The 17,148-nt window shown below is 40.2% G+C and overlaps 1 protein-coding gene across 5 annotated transcripts in view; it reads left to right on the forward strand.

The window, feature by feature from the left end:
* DPP6 (dipeptidyl peptidase like 6) overlaps positions 1-17,148 on the forward strand; it is a 530,216-nt gene that overhangs the window by 470,720 nt on the left and 42,348 nt on the right. For all 5 annotated transcript variants that reach the window (XM_088158874.1, XM_088158879.1, XM_014872222.2 and 2 more), the window contains exons 9-12: positions 5,849-6,003; positions 7,234-7,331; positions 11,207-11,330; positions 12,163-12,201. In XM_088158874.1, the coding sequence (XP_088015000.1) occupies positions 5,849-6,003; positions 7,234-7,331; positions 11,207-11,330; positions 12,163-12,201 (416 nt within the window). The remainder of the gene's footprint in view (positions 1-5,848; positions 6,004-7,233; positions 7,332-11,206; positions 11,331-12,162; positions 12,202-17,148) is intronic.

Raw genomic sequence — 17,148 nt, forward strand, 5'->3', positions numbered from 1 at the left:
TGTAAAGAATAACAATTAAAAAGAAAAAGGTGGAGTGCATTCAACTGTGTTTGGAGAGGGATCACTGAGAATCACTGGATCTGCTGCCACCTGAGGAAGGCTCCTCTGATAAAACAAGGGAAGATAAGGTGCCTGCAGGATGGTGGGCAGTGCACAAGAGTCTCTGACCTGGAGGATTTGCATCATCAAACATGCACCAGGACAAATGTTTGAAAGAGAAATTATCTGATTAATGTTGAGTTGGAATTGATGAAAGATGAGTGGACACAGAAGTACAGCTCCACCAAAACCACCCACACATTACCATGGGTCAAACAATTATCATATTTCAGCACCACATGAAGAGTGGTTTTCCCCAGGGCCCAGCATGAACCACCCTGCTGAAATGAGCTTCTCTCCTGGCCCTCAGCATCTGGCAACAGGGAGGCAAAAGCAAATGGCCAAACCCTTGCCTGCTGTCTCTACACGATGTTCTGCAGCAGCCAGACTGCATGAGCAGAAAACAACCTGTGTTCAAGCCATTAAACCAGGAATAACAGGAACTAATGACACTTGCAGCCCTCACCTGCACCTTGCCTGTGCTTGAGGAGATGCAGAGCTCCTGGCTGTGCTCCTGTCCCTGAGATGAGGGGCTGCCACCTTCTCAGGTGCCAAACACATGGGGGCTGCTCGCCCTCCACGATGAGATTTTGGATCAAGGGTTTGGTGTTTGTAAAGTGCTCTCTAAAGCACATCCTCAAGAATGCCATAAAAGCAAGTAGCAGTTTATTCTTCCTAAGCTTGCTGCCTGTGAGTGGCAGAGGAGACTCTGTGTTCCAAGTAGCAATAAATGGTCACAGGGGTGAGCATTGCAGCTTGTTTTTCCTAAGGATCTCTGGGAGCATTGCAGCTCATTTTTCTTAAGGATCCCTCGGCCAAGAGCACAAGCAGCTTGAGAAGAGTTGTTGTTTGCATACAGATTCACAGAATACTCTGAGTTGGAAGGGAGCCACAAGGATCATCGAGTTCAAATCTTCAGTGAATGGCCTGCACAGGGATCAAACCCACACCCTTGGTGTTATCAGCACCATGCTCTGACCAGCTAAGCTAATCTCCATGCCAGGAACTGTGGAATTGGGCTGAGCCCATAGTTTGACCTCAGCCACATAAATTTTTATGTTTTCTACGAAAGGTTTTTGAATTGTTCAGCAGCCCTGCAAAATTGCATTTTTTCCCCACCTGACTCAATTAGACAACTGTGAAAGAGGATTAATTGCTCTGAAATCAATAATGCTACAGAGCTATTGCTGACATCAGCACAAAATAATGTCAACACGGGACAATGTAGATTGGGTATGATAATCTAAAACATTTTTGTACTATTTGCATACACATAACTACTTTTTTACACTCATTTTATACCTATTACAATGATTTAATGGGAGTCAGTGTAGACCTACACTACAGCAACTGAGAGAAAAATTTGGTTTTAGAATAAAAATAGATTAAAGATAATTTTCCACAGCCATCCCTGAAACACGTGTCAATAAAGGTGAATATGAACAATGAGTTTTCTCTAACTGGCTAAAAATACTTGCTTTCACACTCTACAATAGTAATCAATTTGGACATGTGGTTGGTGCTTTGAGATGATTTAGTAATTGATTTTAAAACAGATGGCAGCTGTCAAATAAGCATTTGTATTTATTTGATGTTTCTATGAGAACCCTTGGGGTTTCACCATCTCAGTAGTCTTTGTTTTCTCCTTTCCTAGACCCTCTTGCTGTTCTCTGATCTCTCTTCCTCTCATGTTCTTTTGATGCATCCTTACTGACAATTTCTTTTGAGCTTTCTTTCCCAATGTAAGCCACGGCCTTTATGTCAGGCTTTAATTTCTTTTGCTTAAAATTCCTTTTTATTAACAGTTTTAATAAAACAGCAAAATGTCTTCAGCACACCAAATACTTCATGATCTGAGCATCAGCTACAATACATCACACAAACAGAACCATTGGTTATGCTCCCCAGAATTGCTGTACTTTACCAAATCAGCAATAAATGACCTTGGTCCTGAGAACTTTTGAACTTTAAATTGCTGCTGCCTCCAATTTGTTTTGTTTTGTTTTGTTTTGTTTTGTTTTGTGATAGAAAGAGCTGCAATGGTACAGGTCAAACCAGAGGACTGGTCTTTGTCTTCTTGTGCAAGTCTCTCTTTCTGTTAACTACACTTGAAAATTGCAAGTTATTTGTGTCTTCTAACAAGAAGGCCCAGGAAAAGGTGGGGTTTTTTTCACTTGAATTTTTTTTCTCAGTTTTTTCTCCTGATATCACTGGAAGTCATCTCTAAGCTACCAATGGATTTCTCAGTCAGTCACTGGTGAAGACTTCATTTTTTCCAAACAGCAAGCCAGAACTTTGCCACCTTCAGCAAAATTCACAAATATGACTCAGGATAGACAAAGGCTGCAGAATTAGTTGGATTTTAGAAAAGCATGAAGAAACCTCCATGGCCACGGCATTTACCTGTTTGTTCCCTGAAGTGAGATAAAAGTCTCCCATTTCACTGCTCTGTTAAGTGCTGCTGGAATTAAATTGCAGTTTGAAACAATCTGGTGGCTGCTTACCTTTATACATGCTGGGCTAATTTTTGATGACAGACCTACTAGAAATGTCCACCCAACTTCTGATCCACTGTTCAGTCTTTCCAGGGATTACCCACATGGTATCATAGCCAAATGCTACATCCAATCCCATATTAACCACAGGCTGTCTCTTGGCAGCTGAGAACCACTGCAAGGGATTTCTCATTCTGCTCCCTGATGGTGAGCAGGAGAGCTTCTGTCAGGAAACACATCCTTCAGAAAATATGGCATTCCCACTTTGGGAATGGCCCATCTGAATGCTGCTCAGGATTCCAAAGACATCTACCCACATAATGCACAAACCTTGAATTCAGCTCAGGGAACCTTCCTCTCATCACACCTCTGTTATTTCCTCCAGTTTCTTTTCTCCTCCAATGATGTTGAAGTCTCTAAGAAGGATATATATACAGAGTTGTCAATGAATAATCTCTGACCTAGGACTTCAAATTCTCTCCCTGAGGGTCTGTTAATTTAGAGGACTCTTTCTGTTAATTTAGAGGACTCTTTGTTTCACTCAGCTTTGAAATGATCATTCAACTGGGCCCTACTCAGCAGAAAAAAGGATTAAAATACACATCCTGTAAAATTCCCTGAGCACAAACATGTTACTGGCTAATACATGTCCCCTCTGCAGAGTCACTCCTCATGAGCAGAGTCATCCAGCTGTTTCAGAGTGATTCCTTGCTGAATGTGCTGAGATGGAATAAGCACTGACTTGTCTCAAACCCCGTGCTTGAAGCCAGCCAGCAGCTCTGAACAGCCCTTGTTCAGATAAGGCAGCCACACACTTTATTCTCACTATTTTTCAAGTTTGCATGCCCCTGTTGGAGCTGGTAAGCAAAACTGTGTAGAAAGATGGAGCACAAAGCCACCAGGATCTGATTGAGGAATTTCAGCTGCTCACTCACAGCGTCCTGACATGGAGCATTCAGAGACTGCAAGCTCTGGGGAGGAGGGCAAAAGTTTTGATCAATTATCACTTTATGCTCTCAGTCAGAAGGTCATGATCCAAATATGTAGGGAGCCTTTAGTGTATAAGGAGAATCTGTTTTTTCATACACGAGGCAGGATCTGAACCAACTTTAGAAAGACTCAGCAGTATTGAACGCAGGTGATTTTCAGAGCATGTGCTAAATGCAAACACAAAGAATAAATTGTGTCCAAGAACAAATTGCAAATAATTTTTTCTTTCAGCTGAAAGAACTTTCTGGTACTAATCCATTCTATAGTCCACAAGAATATTCTCTGGCTTGCTAAAACCAACTGATCTCTCTAATGGCAGCAAGGTCCTGGCTTTGTTTCAAGGCAAAGGTTCACTCAATTAAATCTCATTAACAGAGGACCACAAAACCTGCACTAAAACCTTTCTGGGTATGTGACCTTCAGCAGAACTGCTTCATTAAGTCTGGGATCCTGGAGAAAATGTTTGCTGAATAAAGTCATTCCTAATTAATGTTAAAATGTCAAGGATTCATCTGCCATCCATCTTTACTCCTTTTCCTTTATGCTCTTCATTATCCCTTTAATGGGTAACCAATATAAAAGTCAAAAGCAGCATCTTTTAAATGTCCATATAACAGGTGTGACAATGCAGCAAAGCAAATTTGCCAGATGTGCTTTCCTATGAAACATTTGTAACTTCCTAAATATCTTTCCAAAACCCAACTTGCATGCTGCCATTAAGCATTGATTAATTAATTTGCTATTTCTGGATAAAATCATAAATATTGAAGGTGAATTTTCCCTTGCACCTTTTCTGATGTTACCTCAAGTTTTATTCCAAGCCATATGCAAGTCTTGATTAACAAAGTGTTTATTTACCCTGTGATGAATATAATTGTCTGTTCTCCAAGGATTGTTCAGCCAATTTTTATTTTTTTAATTAAACAGTGTCTGGTGAGTTTCTACTCTTCAGACCAGAGGGATATCCTGGTTGGACTGGGGATTCATCAGAGGGTGGTGTACAAACCTGGTGGGTCTGGACTCAGAAAATCCTCATCTATTTTTCCAATAATCAGTGATGGCAGCAGACATTGGAGCTGCTTGGACCTGTGTAGCAGGTTTCTTTTTTCCTTCATGGTGAAGGCTTTGAAACACTCTGTAGCCTCTTTAATTTTTATTCTCACATTAAAGTAATGGGACCCATCTTCCTGCCCATCAATCTGTACAGCATATGCAAGCCCTTCTGGTGGTTTAAAAAGGAATGACTCACATGATACTAAGCCTCTTAATGAAAATGTATTACATTATTGTCTCTCACAAAATGGGAGGTTTAAGAAGCCAAGTTAATGTCTTCCAAATGTCAGTAACTGGAAACACTTTGGACCAAGAGTGAATTTTGTAGCTTTTCTGCAGATCTATGAGATGAACTCATTTTAACAATGAAGGATATTAGATTATATGAAAAGTATGGGAAATTAGAAGTTATTTGAATTTGAATTCAATGAGAACTAGGTTTTGCCAGTATTAAAAAGAATTTCATATGATGGCTATATTGTTTTCTCCTTACATACTTGAACTCTGGGATGTTTGCATTGGCATCTTTCTGAGCACCTCTTCAGTGGCAATTATATTACTGAAATCTCAAGAATCCCCAAATTCAGTGATATAAACAATCAGGCTCTAATTTTGGCTACTGCTGGCAAATTGCCTTGCAAAAGTGATTTTAAAAATGTAATAGTGATAAAAGTCAAGATGGTATCCAAGGCACAGACTCTAAGCCTGGTATCTTGTTTTGAAGTTCCAGCCTTTCAAAAGTTACAGAAAATTTCTATATTTATTTATTCCCAACTGGCAACAGAACTTAGGGATATTTAAATTGTTGCTGAAGCACTTGTATAAACACAATTTGAATTGACTGACATGTGTCTGGTCTGATGTTGTGAACCCTAGTCATGTGCAGGGCACATGGCAGGAGCAGCAGGGCCTTTATGCTGTCATGAGTGTGTGTACTAATATGAATAATTTTATGTTTCTTCAGCAAAGGTAATTAAGCCTAATAACCTATAAATACACAGTAATTGTTATCAATTGTGTTCATTTGTGTATATGGCATAATTTGATGAGTATATTTGATTGATATTCCTGTGGCATCCTCCCTGTGCTGTGATTAGTCTGAGATTTTCATATCTGCACTGCTTCATTTATTGCTAACTAGTAATTTACTTCTAATAGCCTTTTTTTTTGTGTTCTCTCTCTCTCTCTTTTTTTTTTTTTAATATAATTAGAGGAGATCTTGAAGACTCACATTGCTCACTGGTGGTCTCCTGATGGCACCAGGCTGGCATATGCAACAATCAATGCCTCCAGAGTCCCCACCATGGAGATCCCCATATATACAGGCACCCTTTACCCTACTGTTAAAACTTACCATTATCCAAAGGTAAGGGAAAATAAAATAATCAATCCTGCTGCTCTATCAGAAATAAATAATTGTTTAATTCCAGTAGGCTCAGACAGGAGACTAATAGTGCACACTCATAAGCAATGAAAATAAACAGATCCAAGGGAAGATGAGCTGTTCTCCAGTGAATGTGGTCACCTCTCTTCTTTAGCTGCATTCGTAAAATTGCACTTTTCTGGTTCTGTGTGAATTAGTGGCCCTGTATACAATGAAAATAAAATTAAAAATCCTTGCTTTTTACATGCACAAAGCAACTGTGCTTCCATGCTGGAACGGGTGGAAGTCAGATGGTGTCTGAGTGTTTGGATTTTCTATAATTCTATGTTTGGATATGCTTCTATATTTAGACATGTTTCTATATTTAGATTTTGGATAGCTAGATAGACAGATAGATAGATAGATAGATAGATAGATAGATAAACACATACACACATACACACATACATATATTCTGTATTTAGATTGATTCGCTTTTGTATAGAAGGAAAATGTAGTATTTGGGCATCCTTAGAATATCCAGGATGGCCTAATGTCACAGGATACATTGGTTTTAGAGGTTTGCTGTGCCTGAAAGACAGAAAAGACTTGAGAGCCAATGTCCCCTTGTCTGCAGAGACCTGCAGTGAGTGCACAGTTCTCCACCAGCACAGGCTCACTGCTGCTCTTATTGCTGCAATTTCCTGCTCTAAAGCAGTACAGGGGTGTCTGCTGCAGTCATTCCTTCTGGGTTTCTTGCTTTGAGCACTGATTGTCTAAGACCTTACATGCTGGTCCAAACTGAACCATAATATAACAGGAGAGATACCTGCATATATGCAGGTTTTGTGGAATTCACAATGGTTCAGCAGGGGATGCCCTTTCCTACAGTACAAAACGAATCAGTATTTTACTATATCAACCATCATCCTATTCGACAACCTTTTGTCAAAAGGGGCAGGAAATAACAAAATGTCTAGTTACCATGAAAAGTAGGATTTTTTTACCAAGGTTAGAAGCATCCTGAGTAAAATTTCCCCTTGTTTGTGCCTACCAACCTCTCCACACCTCTGTACCACATCCCTAGATCTGCAGTCTCCCTGTGAAAGACCACAGCAGTCCAATCCTTATCTTGTTCAGTGGGAATGCTTTTTAGAATTCCTGGGGATAAAATAAATCAAAACCATTCTGTGTTGTATATGATATGGTAATTTATTCTTTTCTAAAATCCAGGCTGGAATGGAAAATCCAACTATTTCTTTGCATGTGATTGGACTGAATGGACCCACTCATGACCTGGAAATGACTCCCCCAGATGATCAGAGAATGAGGTAGGCGCTTTCTCACCCTTGAATGCTGGCCCCAGTTCCCTTGGGGTTTTTCAAGACAATTTTGCAGTTTTTAATACTGGACCTTTCTTTGCTGCTATGAAAAAGTTTCATTTTATGTAAATCTGCTTATTTTTTTTTTCAAATTACTTGTCTTTTACCTGTATTTTATAGACTATTATATTAGAACAGGTTTACAATTCAAAACTCTAAAATAATCCAAATCCGTTTATGCAAAAGAAGATATATGGCCTGTGGCCAAACCAAATGGACATTTGCCTTTCAAAAATACAACTTCAGACCTGTGTACAGCAGGTGGGAATTCAGGATTACAGTATTCCCATCACAGTATCAGAATGGTGGCTCCTGAACAAGATAATTTCTCTTTGGTAGCATTTTCTGTAAACAGAGAGACTCAGAAAGGTTTTAATTACAGCAATAACTTCCAACTGCGGGATCCAAGTGTTGTTCATAAATTTTTTCTATATGGTTATGGGTGGCCATAATTTATTTGGTTGCAATCAATATTGCAAAATGATGCAAAATATATCATAAGTAATTAATGCCTGCATATTTCATCAAAACCATGGCAATTGCCATCTCTAGGGATGATAGAAGCAGTGCTGCCACAGCAATAGGGGTGTCTTTTCATTATGCATATGTTTTCTGAAATGAGAGGATTAGTATGATAAAATTTTATTAAAATAGGCAAGAGGGATGTGCTGTACATTCAGTTACAGAAGAGAGTTTCAAGAAAGCAGGGCAAGGTGGTGATAAGGATCTTCCAGCAGACACATCCTATCCGAGGCATTTCAGTGTTCTCAGTGCAGATGATATATGGACAGAATGGTATTTCATGTTCTTTTTATCTGCAGCAAAGTAATTTAGTACAATTAATAAAGCTGATAATAAAGTGAAGATATGCCACGGCCTTTTTTCTTTCAAAATTGAAAGAAGCCAGAAATTTTCCACAGGAATTGGATATTTTTCAGTAAAAAGAAAAAAAAACAAACCAACAAAACAAAACAAACAAAACAAAGCCAATGATGAGAAAACATACTTGGGGGTGAAATGTACAATATTGATCACTTGTCCTTTTAAAAAATCTTTCATTCTAAACATTTTGGTCAAGTTTTCTCCAATGCCATGCTCTTCTGTGAAAAAAAAAAAAAAGAAAGTGAATTAAAGGGGTTAAAATTGAAGGGGGGAAAGTAGTACTTAAAATTAATACGTGATAGGCATTTTTTATTTTGGTGAAAACTGCTGGACCTCAAGAGTTTCATCTGCAGATGGATGAATTGGATCATCACCCACCTTATTTCTCATATTTGCATCTCAGGTGGCAAATTGAGGGATGATGTTATCTCCCTCAAGTACAGAAATCATCACTGCCCCTTTCATGGGGCAGTAATAATGGAAAATAATCATAAAATAAATAATGGAAAAACTCAGCTCCAGTCTGGATCTGAGGAGCTGTGTGTGCCCCAGGGACCATGGGCTGGGCTGCTGCCTGTCCCTTGGCCTGTAATAAGTCACTGTCTGTTCTGTGTGGTGTTTGTGGCTTTATTACCATGGTATTCATGTTGTAGACTCACACCTCATGTTTGGGATTCCTGGCTCCAGGAAGCAGCCATGGAAAGCTGGGGCACAATAGGAACAACATGAACACACATGAACAACAACACACAATGATCTCAGTCCCAGATGATTGCAAACCAAACCAACAATGTCTTTGCTGGGACGTGGAAATCCATTGCAAAACTCAGGATGGCTTCACCCTTCCTGACAGGGCTCACACAGGGTGTCCCTTCCCTTTTGCTCTGATGTGGATGTCTGTAAATGCAGTGCTTAAGGACCTGCTGGTGTAGATTTGGTTGTGTGGAAGAAACAGGCTCTCCCTTAAATGAGCTCCATGTAAATGTGGGGCAGGTCAGGCAGAGAGGCCTTGGCAATTGCACTCATTTCCCATTTCTCTCCACTGGCTGCCCAACCAGTGCAGCTGCAGAAGCAGCAGATGTTTAAAATAAGCAGAGTTGAATCACAACTTCTTGTCTCATTTTCCTCTGCAAAATGGGAGCCATAAAACTTGGGTGTCCTATAGAAGAGATGTGAAGGGAAGTAAATGAAATTAAAGACTCCACACTACTCAAAAACTAGACTAATGACTATCCAGGTATCTGCAGTTATCTATGGGCTGGGTTATCCATGGTCTTGATGGCTGGAAGAGGATTCAGAGAGAAATTGAGACTCCAAGTCCTTCTCTAGGGTGGTAGGGAAAACCATGATTCACCTGAAATAATAATTAAAAGTTCCTGAGAAAGAACTGTGGCTTCTGTGTTCAAACAGTGAGAGAGATGTAAAAACTGAATATATGTACTTGAAACTTTAAATGGAATTTATGGAAAAAATGCTCAAAGCCACAATAAGTGCTAAAATCATATTCCTTTTTCTGGGGAGACTGAATCTGCTCTGTTCATTTTGGAGAGAAAGAAGGGGTACTTATACAGTTTAATTTTGCTGTGTTTGTTTTGCTGTGTTTTTTCCTCTTAGGGCCTACACTGTTGCTGATAAAGAGTAAAATTACAATTTTATTTCAGGCTCTAAATTTTCAGACTGCTGTTGTCTCACCTGGGCATATCCTTCCTTTGCAGTGCAGCGGATGCAAGAATTGAGGCCTTTTGTTCCTTTTGCCCACAGCCAATTTCAGGCACTAAATATTACTGAAAAGTACAAAATCAATTTCCAGCTTGTTATTTTTCTAGACAAACAGACCTTTGTGCTTTTGCCCTTTCTCTTCAGTATATGCAGGAGCTCTTGCCAGAACACATAGGACTCTCCAGTGACACAGTGCTTTATTTCCAATGAGAGCAACAATTCCTTATACATATTTTATAGCAAACAAATGAACTAATAAATTTTTTATAGACTGTATGCTGTAAAAAGTCATATTATACTTTAAGGATACCTTGGCCCACATGGCCCAGCAGTATATTATAACATCACCAGCTTTGGCAGTTCAGCCAGAGCTGTGTCCTACAAATGAAGTGGTGGAGCCCTGAATTTCTGCACAGGTGAGCACCATGTCCTGGCTCTGAGAACCATCAGTGAATTTTTTCCTGTATTTTCTAGCCCAGCCTAAGTGGTTGCAGCCCTCACTATTGCATGGGACCTTTCCTGAAGATATTGATTGCAGGACTGTGCAGCCCACACCCATGATTTACTCCAAGTATCATCACAAGCTGAGTATGTCCAGCACTAAGATGGTGCAGGGAGTGTAGGAGGGTGGTTTTGCTCATGCAAACTCTCTCTGCTGATACCTTTATGGCAAGCAGCTGCATCTGCTTTACAGAAACCCTGTGTCACTCCAAACTCCATCCTGCTTGCAATTTGTCTTTTAATGCAACACTCCTGGATACTTTAGTGTGTAGCAGGCATACTCAGAGGCCATCCACTTTTCATAAGCATCAAGAACTCAGCCATTGATAGTGATTGGTCTGAGACAGCTCAGGTTAATGTGCTCAGAATGGAAATGGTTTGCAATTTCTTTTCCACCTGTGCATAAATTTGTAGCTCCAGGCAGTTCAATCCTTCTCGGAAGACAGAATAGCTTGAAAGATTCTTTATCTCTATATTTGTCTCTTCTTTGAAAATAACTTCCAGAAGTGGCAGATAAAACACCTGCACAGCCCTAAAAATGTCATTTTTAGGCGTTGAAATCCATACATAAAGCAGCCTGGAGACATCAGCACACGATGTTCTTTAAAGCCACAGCTCTCTCCTGGACCGTGTGCCTGCAGCAGCCCCTGACTGCTCTGCCACGGGGCAATTCATTAGGATGGCAGCGTTGTGATCTGGTCTGTGTGTGCCTGTGTTTGCAGGGACTACTACATCACCATGGTGAAATGGGCCACCAGCACCAAGGTGGCAGTGAACTGGCTGAACAGGGCCCAGAACGTGTCCATCCTGACGCTCTGCGACGCCACCACCGGGGTCTGCACCAAGGTACGGGAGATGGGCACAGCCAAAAAATGTCACTTCCCACCAGAGCTCATAACCCATGCCAGGGGAAACTATTTAACTAATTTTACATGATGAAAAGTCGGCTGGAACACATTAATTTAGGCAGACAGAATATAAACAATGTTCGCATTTTAAAATTCTTTTCTAACACCTAGAAATCCAAGAACACTCTGTGTGCATTTGAGGAACAGTGATTACCTGTCTTGAAATACCTTTATCCACACACAATTTGCAACCTAAGTATCTTTGCAACATTCTAGCTGCATTATATGTATTTAATGGCATTAAAACCAGATCACGCTTATCTACACATACCTTAATTATAGTTAACTAATCCCTTCTATAAATGCACCAATAAAAATGGTGTATTGATATAAGATCATCAGATTCCATTAGCAGACTCCATAGTTTAAACTGGCATGTGTTTCCACTGTATAAAATTGTTCTAATACACCCATCCCTTGAAAAAGACGATGCAATTCTGTGCATAGAGCATGGCGAGAAGTTTTTTATTAATAACTTTCATTTCAGCCTTTATTTATTTCTTTAGAAGATTTATTTCTTTGGGGAATAATACATCTTGTGGATTTATGTGTTTTGTCAGTATATGTAAAATGCTTTCCTAGTGGATGCTTATCCATCAGGGAGGAAAGTCAAGAGAAGCAGCCACTGGGTTCCACTCCAGAAGCACATATTTAAACAGTTTCTTTGTATTTCTGAGCACCCTTTCAACTCCAATCCAACAGCTTCCTGCACTGATAGGCAAAATATAATATGTGACAAGTATGGTATTAAAGATCTTTTTGTGTTTTAGAAACATGAAGATGAGAGCGATGCCTGGCTGCACAGACAGGTAAGAGTGATCTTCTCCTTGTGGCCAAGTTTTTGGTAGGATAATTTTTCCCCCAAAGAGAAAAACTGATTTCCAGATTTGAGAGAGATACTTGGAAAAGGGCATGATGTGTATAACAGAAAAGAGCTTCTCAGTAAAGAAAAAGTTCTTAGTAAAAATGCCATCCACTCTGGTAGGTCCCATAGCCCTGAGCCTGAAATTTACTTGTATTTAAAAGAGATGAAAAGCTGATGTGGGTGGAAAATCACTCACTGGCAGTATCTGTATAGGACTCATCAGCCTCAGAGGCAACCCTTCATACCCTGCCCTGACACTGATGACCATGGTTTAAATACCATGGTTGTTTTCTGGTCATTTTATTGGGGGGATCTCTGCCCATTCAGAGACAAAATCATGCAAATAGAGTGCTGAGTCACTTAAATATCATATATAACACCTGCCCAGAGTCAGTTTGTGAAGGGATCTCAGATTATATGGAGCTGTTCTTGAGAGAGAAGCTGTGATCTCGATTCAGCCACAGCACTGAACTGGGTTTCAAGCCTGGTGTGAACTCCAGGCAGGGAGCAGCATGGCATAAATACCTTGTTCAATATATTTTTCCAAGTCCAGATTTAAAGTGTTTCAAATTTTTGTCAGAGCCAAATTTTGTTCAGAGGAGCCAAGACCTTTTAGAAATGGCACTATGAACAATGCTCTCCTCTGTTCCAGTGGCTGTCCTGCAGCAATGGGCTGTGTGTGATCCAGACGAAAATTTATTGTATGGGGAAATAGATTTTGTGCTCCAAGCATTTCAAGTAATCTTTTGCTGATATACAGTAGAAATGGTGCTGAAATATTCTTTACATTCATAAGGACTGTATTGGCTTGAGTAGGAAACAAAAGCTTAAAAGACAAGCAAAATCACGGGGAAATTAAATTGTCCAGATATTGTATATTAAAAATAAAATAGCTAAAAAAGCTTAACTGACTTATTTATTTTATAAGTTTGAAGGCAACAGCAGTAAAAAAATCCATTTATTGCTATTTACTGCAGTATAGTAGAGGTTGTGTTTTATGCTATTAATACAGTATAGTGGAACTTGTGTTTTTACACTGCTGTGGTTCTTTAGTCACCTACCACGTGGACAGGCATTAAAAGATGATGTTTTATCCTCAATATCTGAAGTAAATGATCTGCCAGTTTCTAATGGGGCCGCTCCAGGGAAATACATTTTGTTTTACTACATTTCCAAAAAGCATATACTTAGTTTGAGAGCACACACTCAGTTTGATGTTAGGGAAGGATGTCCATTACAGCCAAATGAGTCAGACATCTCCGTGCTAAACTAAAATAACATTTTCTATGGACTTTGGGGACATTTGATAGCATCCTTCAAAAGCTTTTGTAGGAGTCTGAAGAATTATATGGCTCTTTTGCCTGTATTTCTGACAACAAAATTACCTAAAATTCTAGTTTTGACTGAATATGATTACTAGGACAATTGTATTTTCTATATTTGCCTTTTATACTATGACACATTAATCTAGATAACTGGAAAGCTATTTTCATGGCATGTGTGCCTGACTGTGAGGATGATGTGAAAATGTTAAATGCTAGTTTGGGTCCACTGACCTCTTCAAGAAGGAGATGAATTGCACATCTGGCAGCTGCTGAAGGAGCTCAGGAGTGTGGCTCGGCTCAGGATGAGGGCTCCTTGGTTGAGACATTTTAATATAGAGTATTTTGAAATGAGCCAGGTGCCCTGTCCCCCCTGGAGACAGCCAGGGTGGTGGCAGTGGGGTCACACAGTCAAGGGACCCTGGGCAGGTTCAGCCCACCCCAAAGTCCTCCTTTTGAGAAGTGTCCCAACTCTAAATCGGTAGGACCAAGGAACCCAGCTGCTTGCCTCGTTCTTTAAAATTCTCCTTCAAAATTCTCCATAGGCATGGTTGGAAAAGCATGCACGGGTTTTACCTTCTTCCTGGGAATTTAAGTGGATCCTTGAATAGGGACAAACAGTCAATAGGAGACAAGGAGATCCTACTGGGAGAAGGAGACAAGAAGATACTCACCAGGGACATGAGAGGGTCTCCAAGGATGACAGGGTTGGCTTTTTTTAGCTGTCTGAAATCCTAGGAGCTCTGAGATAAAGCATACAAGCCATGAATTTTAATTTTGTTGTTGTAGTAGTTTGGTGACTCAGTGGCATTTAAAAGTCTGTGTATGGAAGGTTACAGTAAACAATCTCATATTTCCTTCTGGGCTTAAGTTCATGAATACATTTTATACAAGTCCAAAATCTTTGGAGAGCCTCTCTCCAACACAGGCAAAGAGAAATAATACAGCCACTCCCTGTGCAGCTAAAAGATAGGATAAGCTACTTACATATAATGAGGAATAGCCAGTATTTACACAGGATTTGCTAGAAAATATCTGTCACTCTTTGTCAGAGGAGGTGGCACATGTTCACTGAAACTGTCCAGGGACTCTGGAAGTTTATTTTTCTTCTATTTATATACTTGCCTGTGCACTTCTGAGCACGAGAGCCAGACTGAACTTCACTCATATTTTTGCTTAAATACACAAACTGTTTGAAACACTTATTATAGCTGTAAGCAATTTTGTTTCCGTTTTTGTGAAGAAGCCCTTTCCAATAGTTCAGGGGATGGTCATATACAGGCAATGAGTCAGCAAGGGAGAAATCAGGCAATTTCTGAGCACCTGCTGAAGATAAACTTTACTGGCATTTTAATTGGTTTATTTATTTAATTGTGAATATGGCCTGAAAAAGATTTAATTATAAACCAAGGTGCAATTGCAACTCCACCAAAGGCTGCAGTCTTTGTCATTGACATTGGCAGGACCAGGAGATTACCATAAAATTGTTTAGAAACCTATAACCACCAAGACTGCTTCTGTGGGCTGCCTGCCCTCCCCTGACAACAATTTCTTTGGGTTGCATTTTTCTTTCCAGTCCTATTTCCCCAGTGTTTCAGATGACCTCAGTCTGAAGTTAAGTCTCACTCTCTTAAAAAAGCAGAGATGTTGAAAACCTGGCACTAATTTTCTTTTACTACTCCCTTGCTTTAATCCTGCATGATGACCCAGTAATGATTCTTACATGTAGTTAATAGGAGGTATGAAAAGAGATTTTTAAAATAAAAGCAGAGTTCAGAGGAACTTACAAACAGGACCCACTTTTTCCCTCTGTAAAGCCCTTTTGCCATGCAATTACCCCATAACTGACCTCATTTTGGCCTGAAGACAAAGGATGCACCAGAAATAGGACCCAGAATTCCATAACTCAAATACCCAAATTCATCTATCAGAGATGAAAAAGCAGCTCCTGGCTACAAACAATCTTTTTGGTGCTTAAATGAAGAGTTCCCGTTTCACCCAGTGGAGGGGATCTGTAGAGACATGGGAACCTCTCCAGATGTTGACCCCGATTTTGGTGCAGCTGCCCTGGCTTCAGAGATGGCCAAAGGTGTGGTGCACCCAGCCAAGGAGGAGGATGAGGACAGGGATGAGGATGAAGCTCAGCATTGTCCCAGGGGCTGAGTGTCAGGAGATGGAAGGAGATTTTTCCCTGTGCCCTAAAGAGGTGACAGCATTATCCCATTAGAGTCAATGCACACTGGGTGTTTTCTTTGTTGGATTTAAACAATGTGTTTAGCAATATCCAAGGGATTCAAAAAATTCATGTCACACCCATCTGTTCAGCAGAGCTATGTGGCCTGTGACACAGAAAGTATTGGGGCATTTCACTGAAAGAATAATTGCCAACACAGCAAAATCATTAATTCTGGGATCTGGGCAAAGGTGGATCAGACAGAGAGGGCAGGGGACTGCTGAGGAAGGGAAAATGCATCAGAGAATCAACTGGAAGGGATTCAGTTATTCAGATTAATTTGTTTCCTTTTTAAAACCTGAGGATGAACCAGAAAATCATAATTCTTATGGCAGTATAACTCTCAGTCAGTAATAAAACCAATATGCAAAGAACCTGATTTACCACTGATTTCTGTGAGGAAATGTGTGGAGTCCAGCCAAGAGCAAGTCAGGCACTGTAGAAGAACAGAGGCTGGGAGTGTGTTGAGCTCAGACAAACCAGTTTGGAGCTGCAATGTGTGGTGCTGAAATATGATAATTGTTTGACCCATGGTAATGTGTGGGTGGTTTTGGTGGAGCTGTACTTCTGTGTCCACTCATCTTTCATCAATTCCAACTCACCATTAATCAGATAATTTCTCTCAAACATTTGTCCTGGTGCATGTTTGATGATGCAAATCCTCCAGATCAGAGACTCTTGTGCACTGCCCACCATCCTGCAGGCACCTTATCTTCCCTTGTTTTATCAGAGGAGCCTTCCTCAGGTGGCTGCTGATCCAGTGATTCTCAGTGATCCCTCTCCAAACACAGTTGAATGCACTCCACCTTTTTCTTTTTAATTGTTATTCTTTACACCAGGACTTTGTGCTCCTCTCTAGGCTCTACAGAAGCACAGACTGCATTTAGCATTGTCCCCTCACCCATCCTGATTCTGCCAAACTTGGGATAAGCCCCTGAGGCCTTGTTTTCTTCTCCTGACCATTTGCAGATACACTGAGTTGAGTTGTGCAGCTCTGAGCTCCAGCACTGAACCCTCCAGGAGGTTCAGAGCCCTCCAGCAGCCTCCCTTTACCTTCTCTTTTCCAATAAAGCTGAAGTAGTTGGTGGCATAACTTTCTCCTATTTCACTATCATCTACAACAGAAAGATTACAAACATTTGAGACTATACCCATATTCTTTAAGATGTAGTAATGAAACATGAATTTGTTCAATCCCTTTTTGCACTTACTGATACCAGCTGTGTCCATAAACTTCCTGTGGCAAAAACTCCCAAACATTCCATACCTGCTGCATAGTACAAGTATTGCCTTTTTCTAGCATTAAACTTATCTATTATTTTCAAGGAGGGCTCTG

This window comes from Sturnus vulgaris, chromosome 1, assembly GCF_052056855.1.
Source record: "Sturnus vulgaris isolate bStuVul1 chromosome 1, bStuVul1.hap1, whole genome shotgun sequence".
Lineage (NCBI taxonomy): Eukaryota > Metazoa > Chordata > Aves > Passeriformes > Sturnidae > Sturnus > Sturnus vulgaris.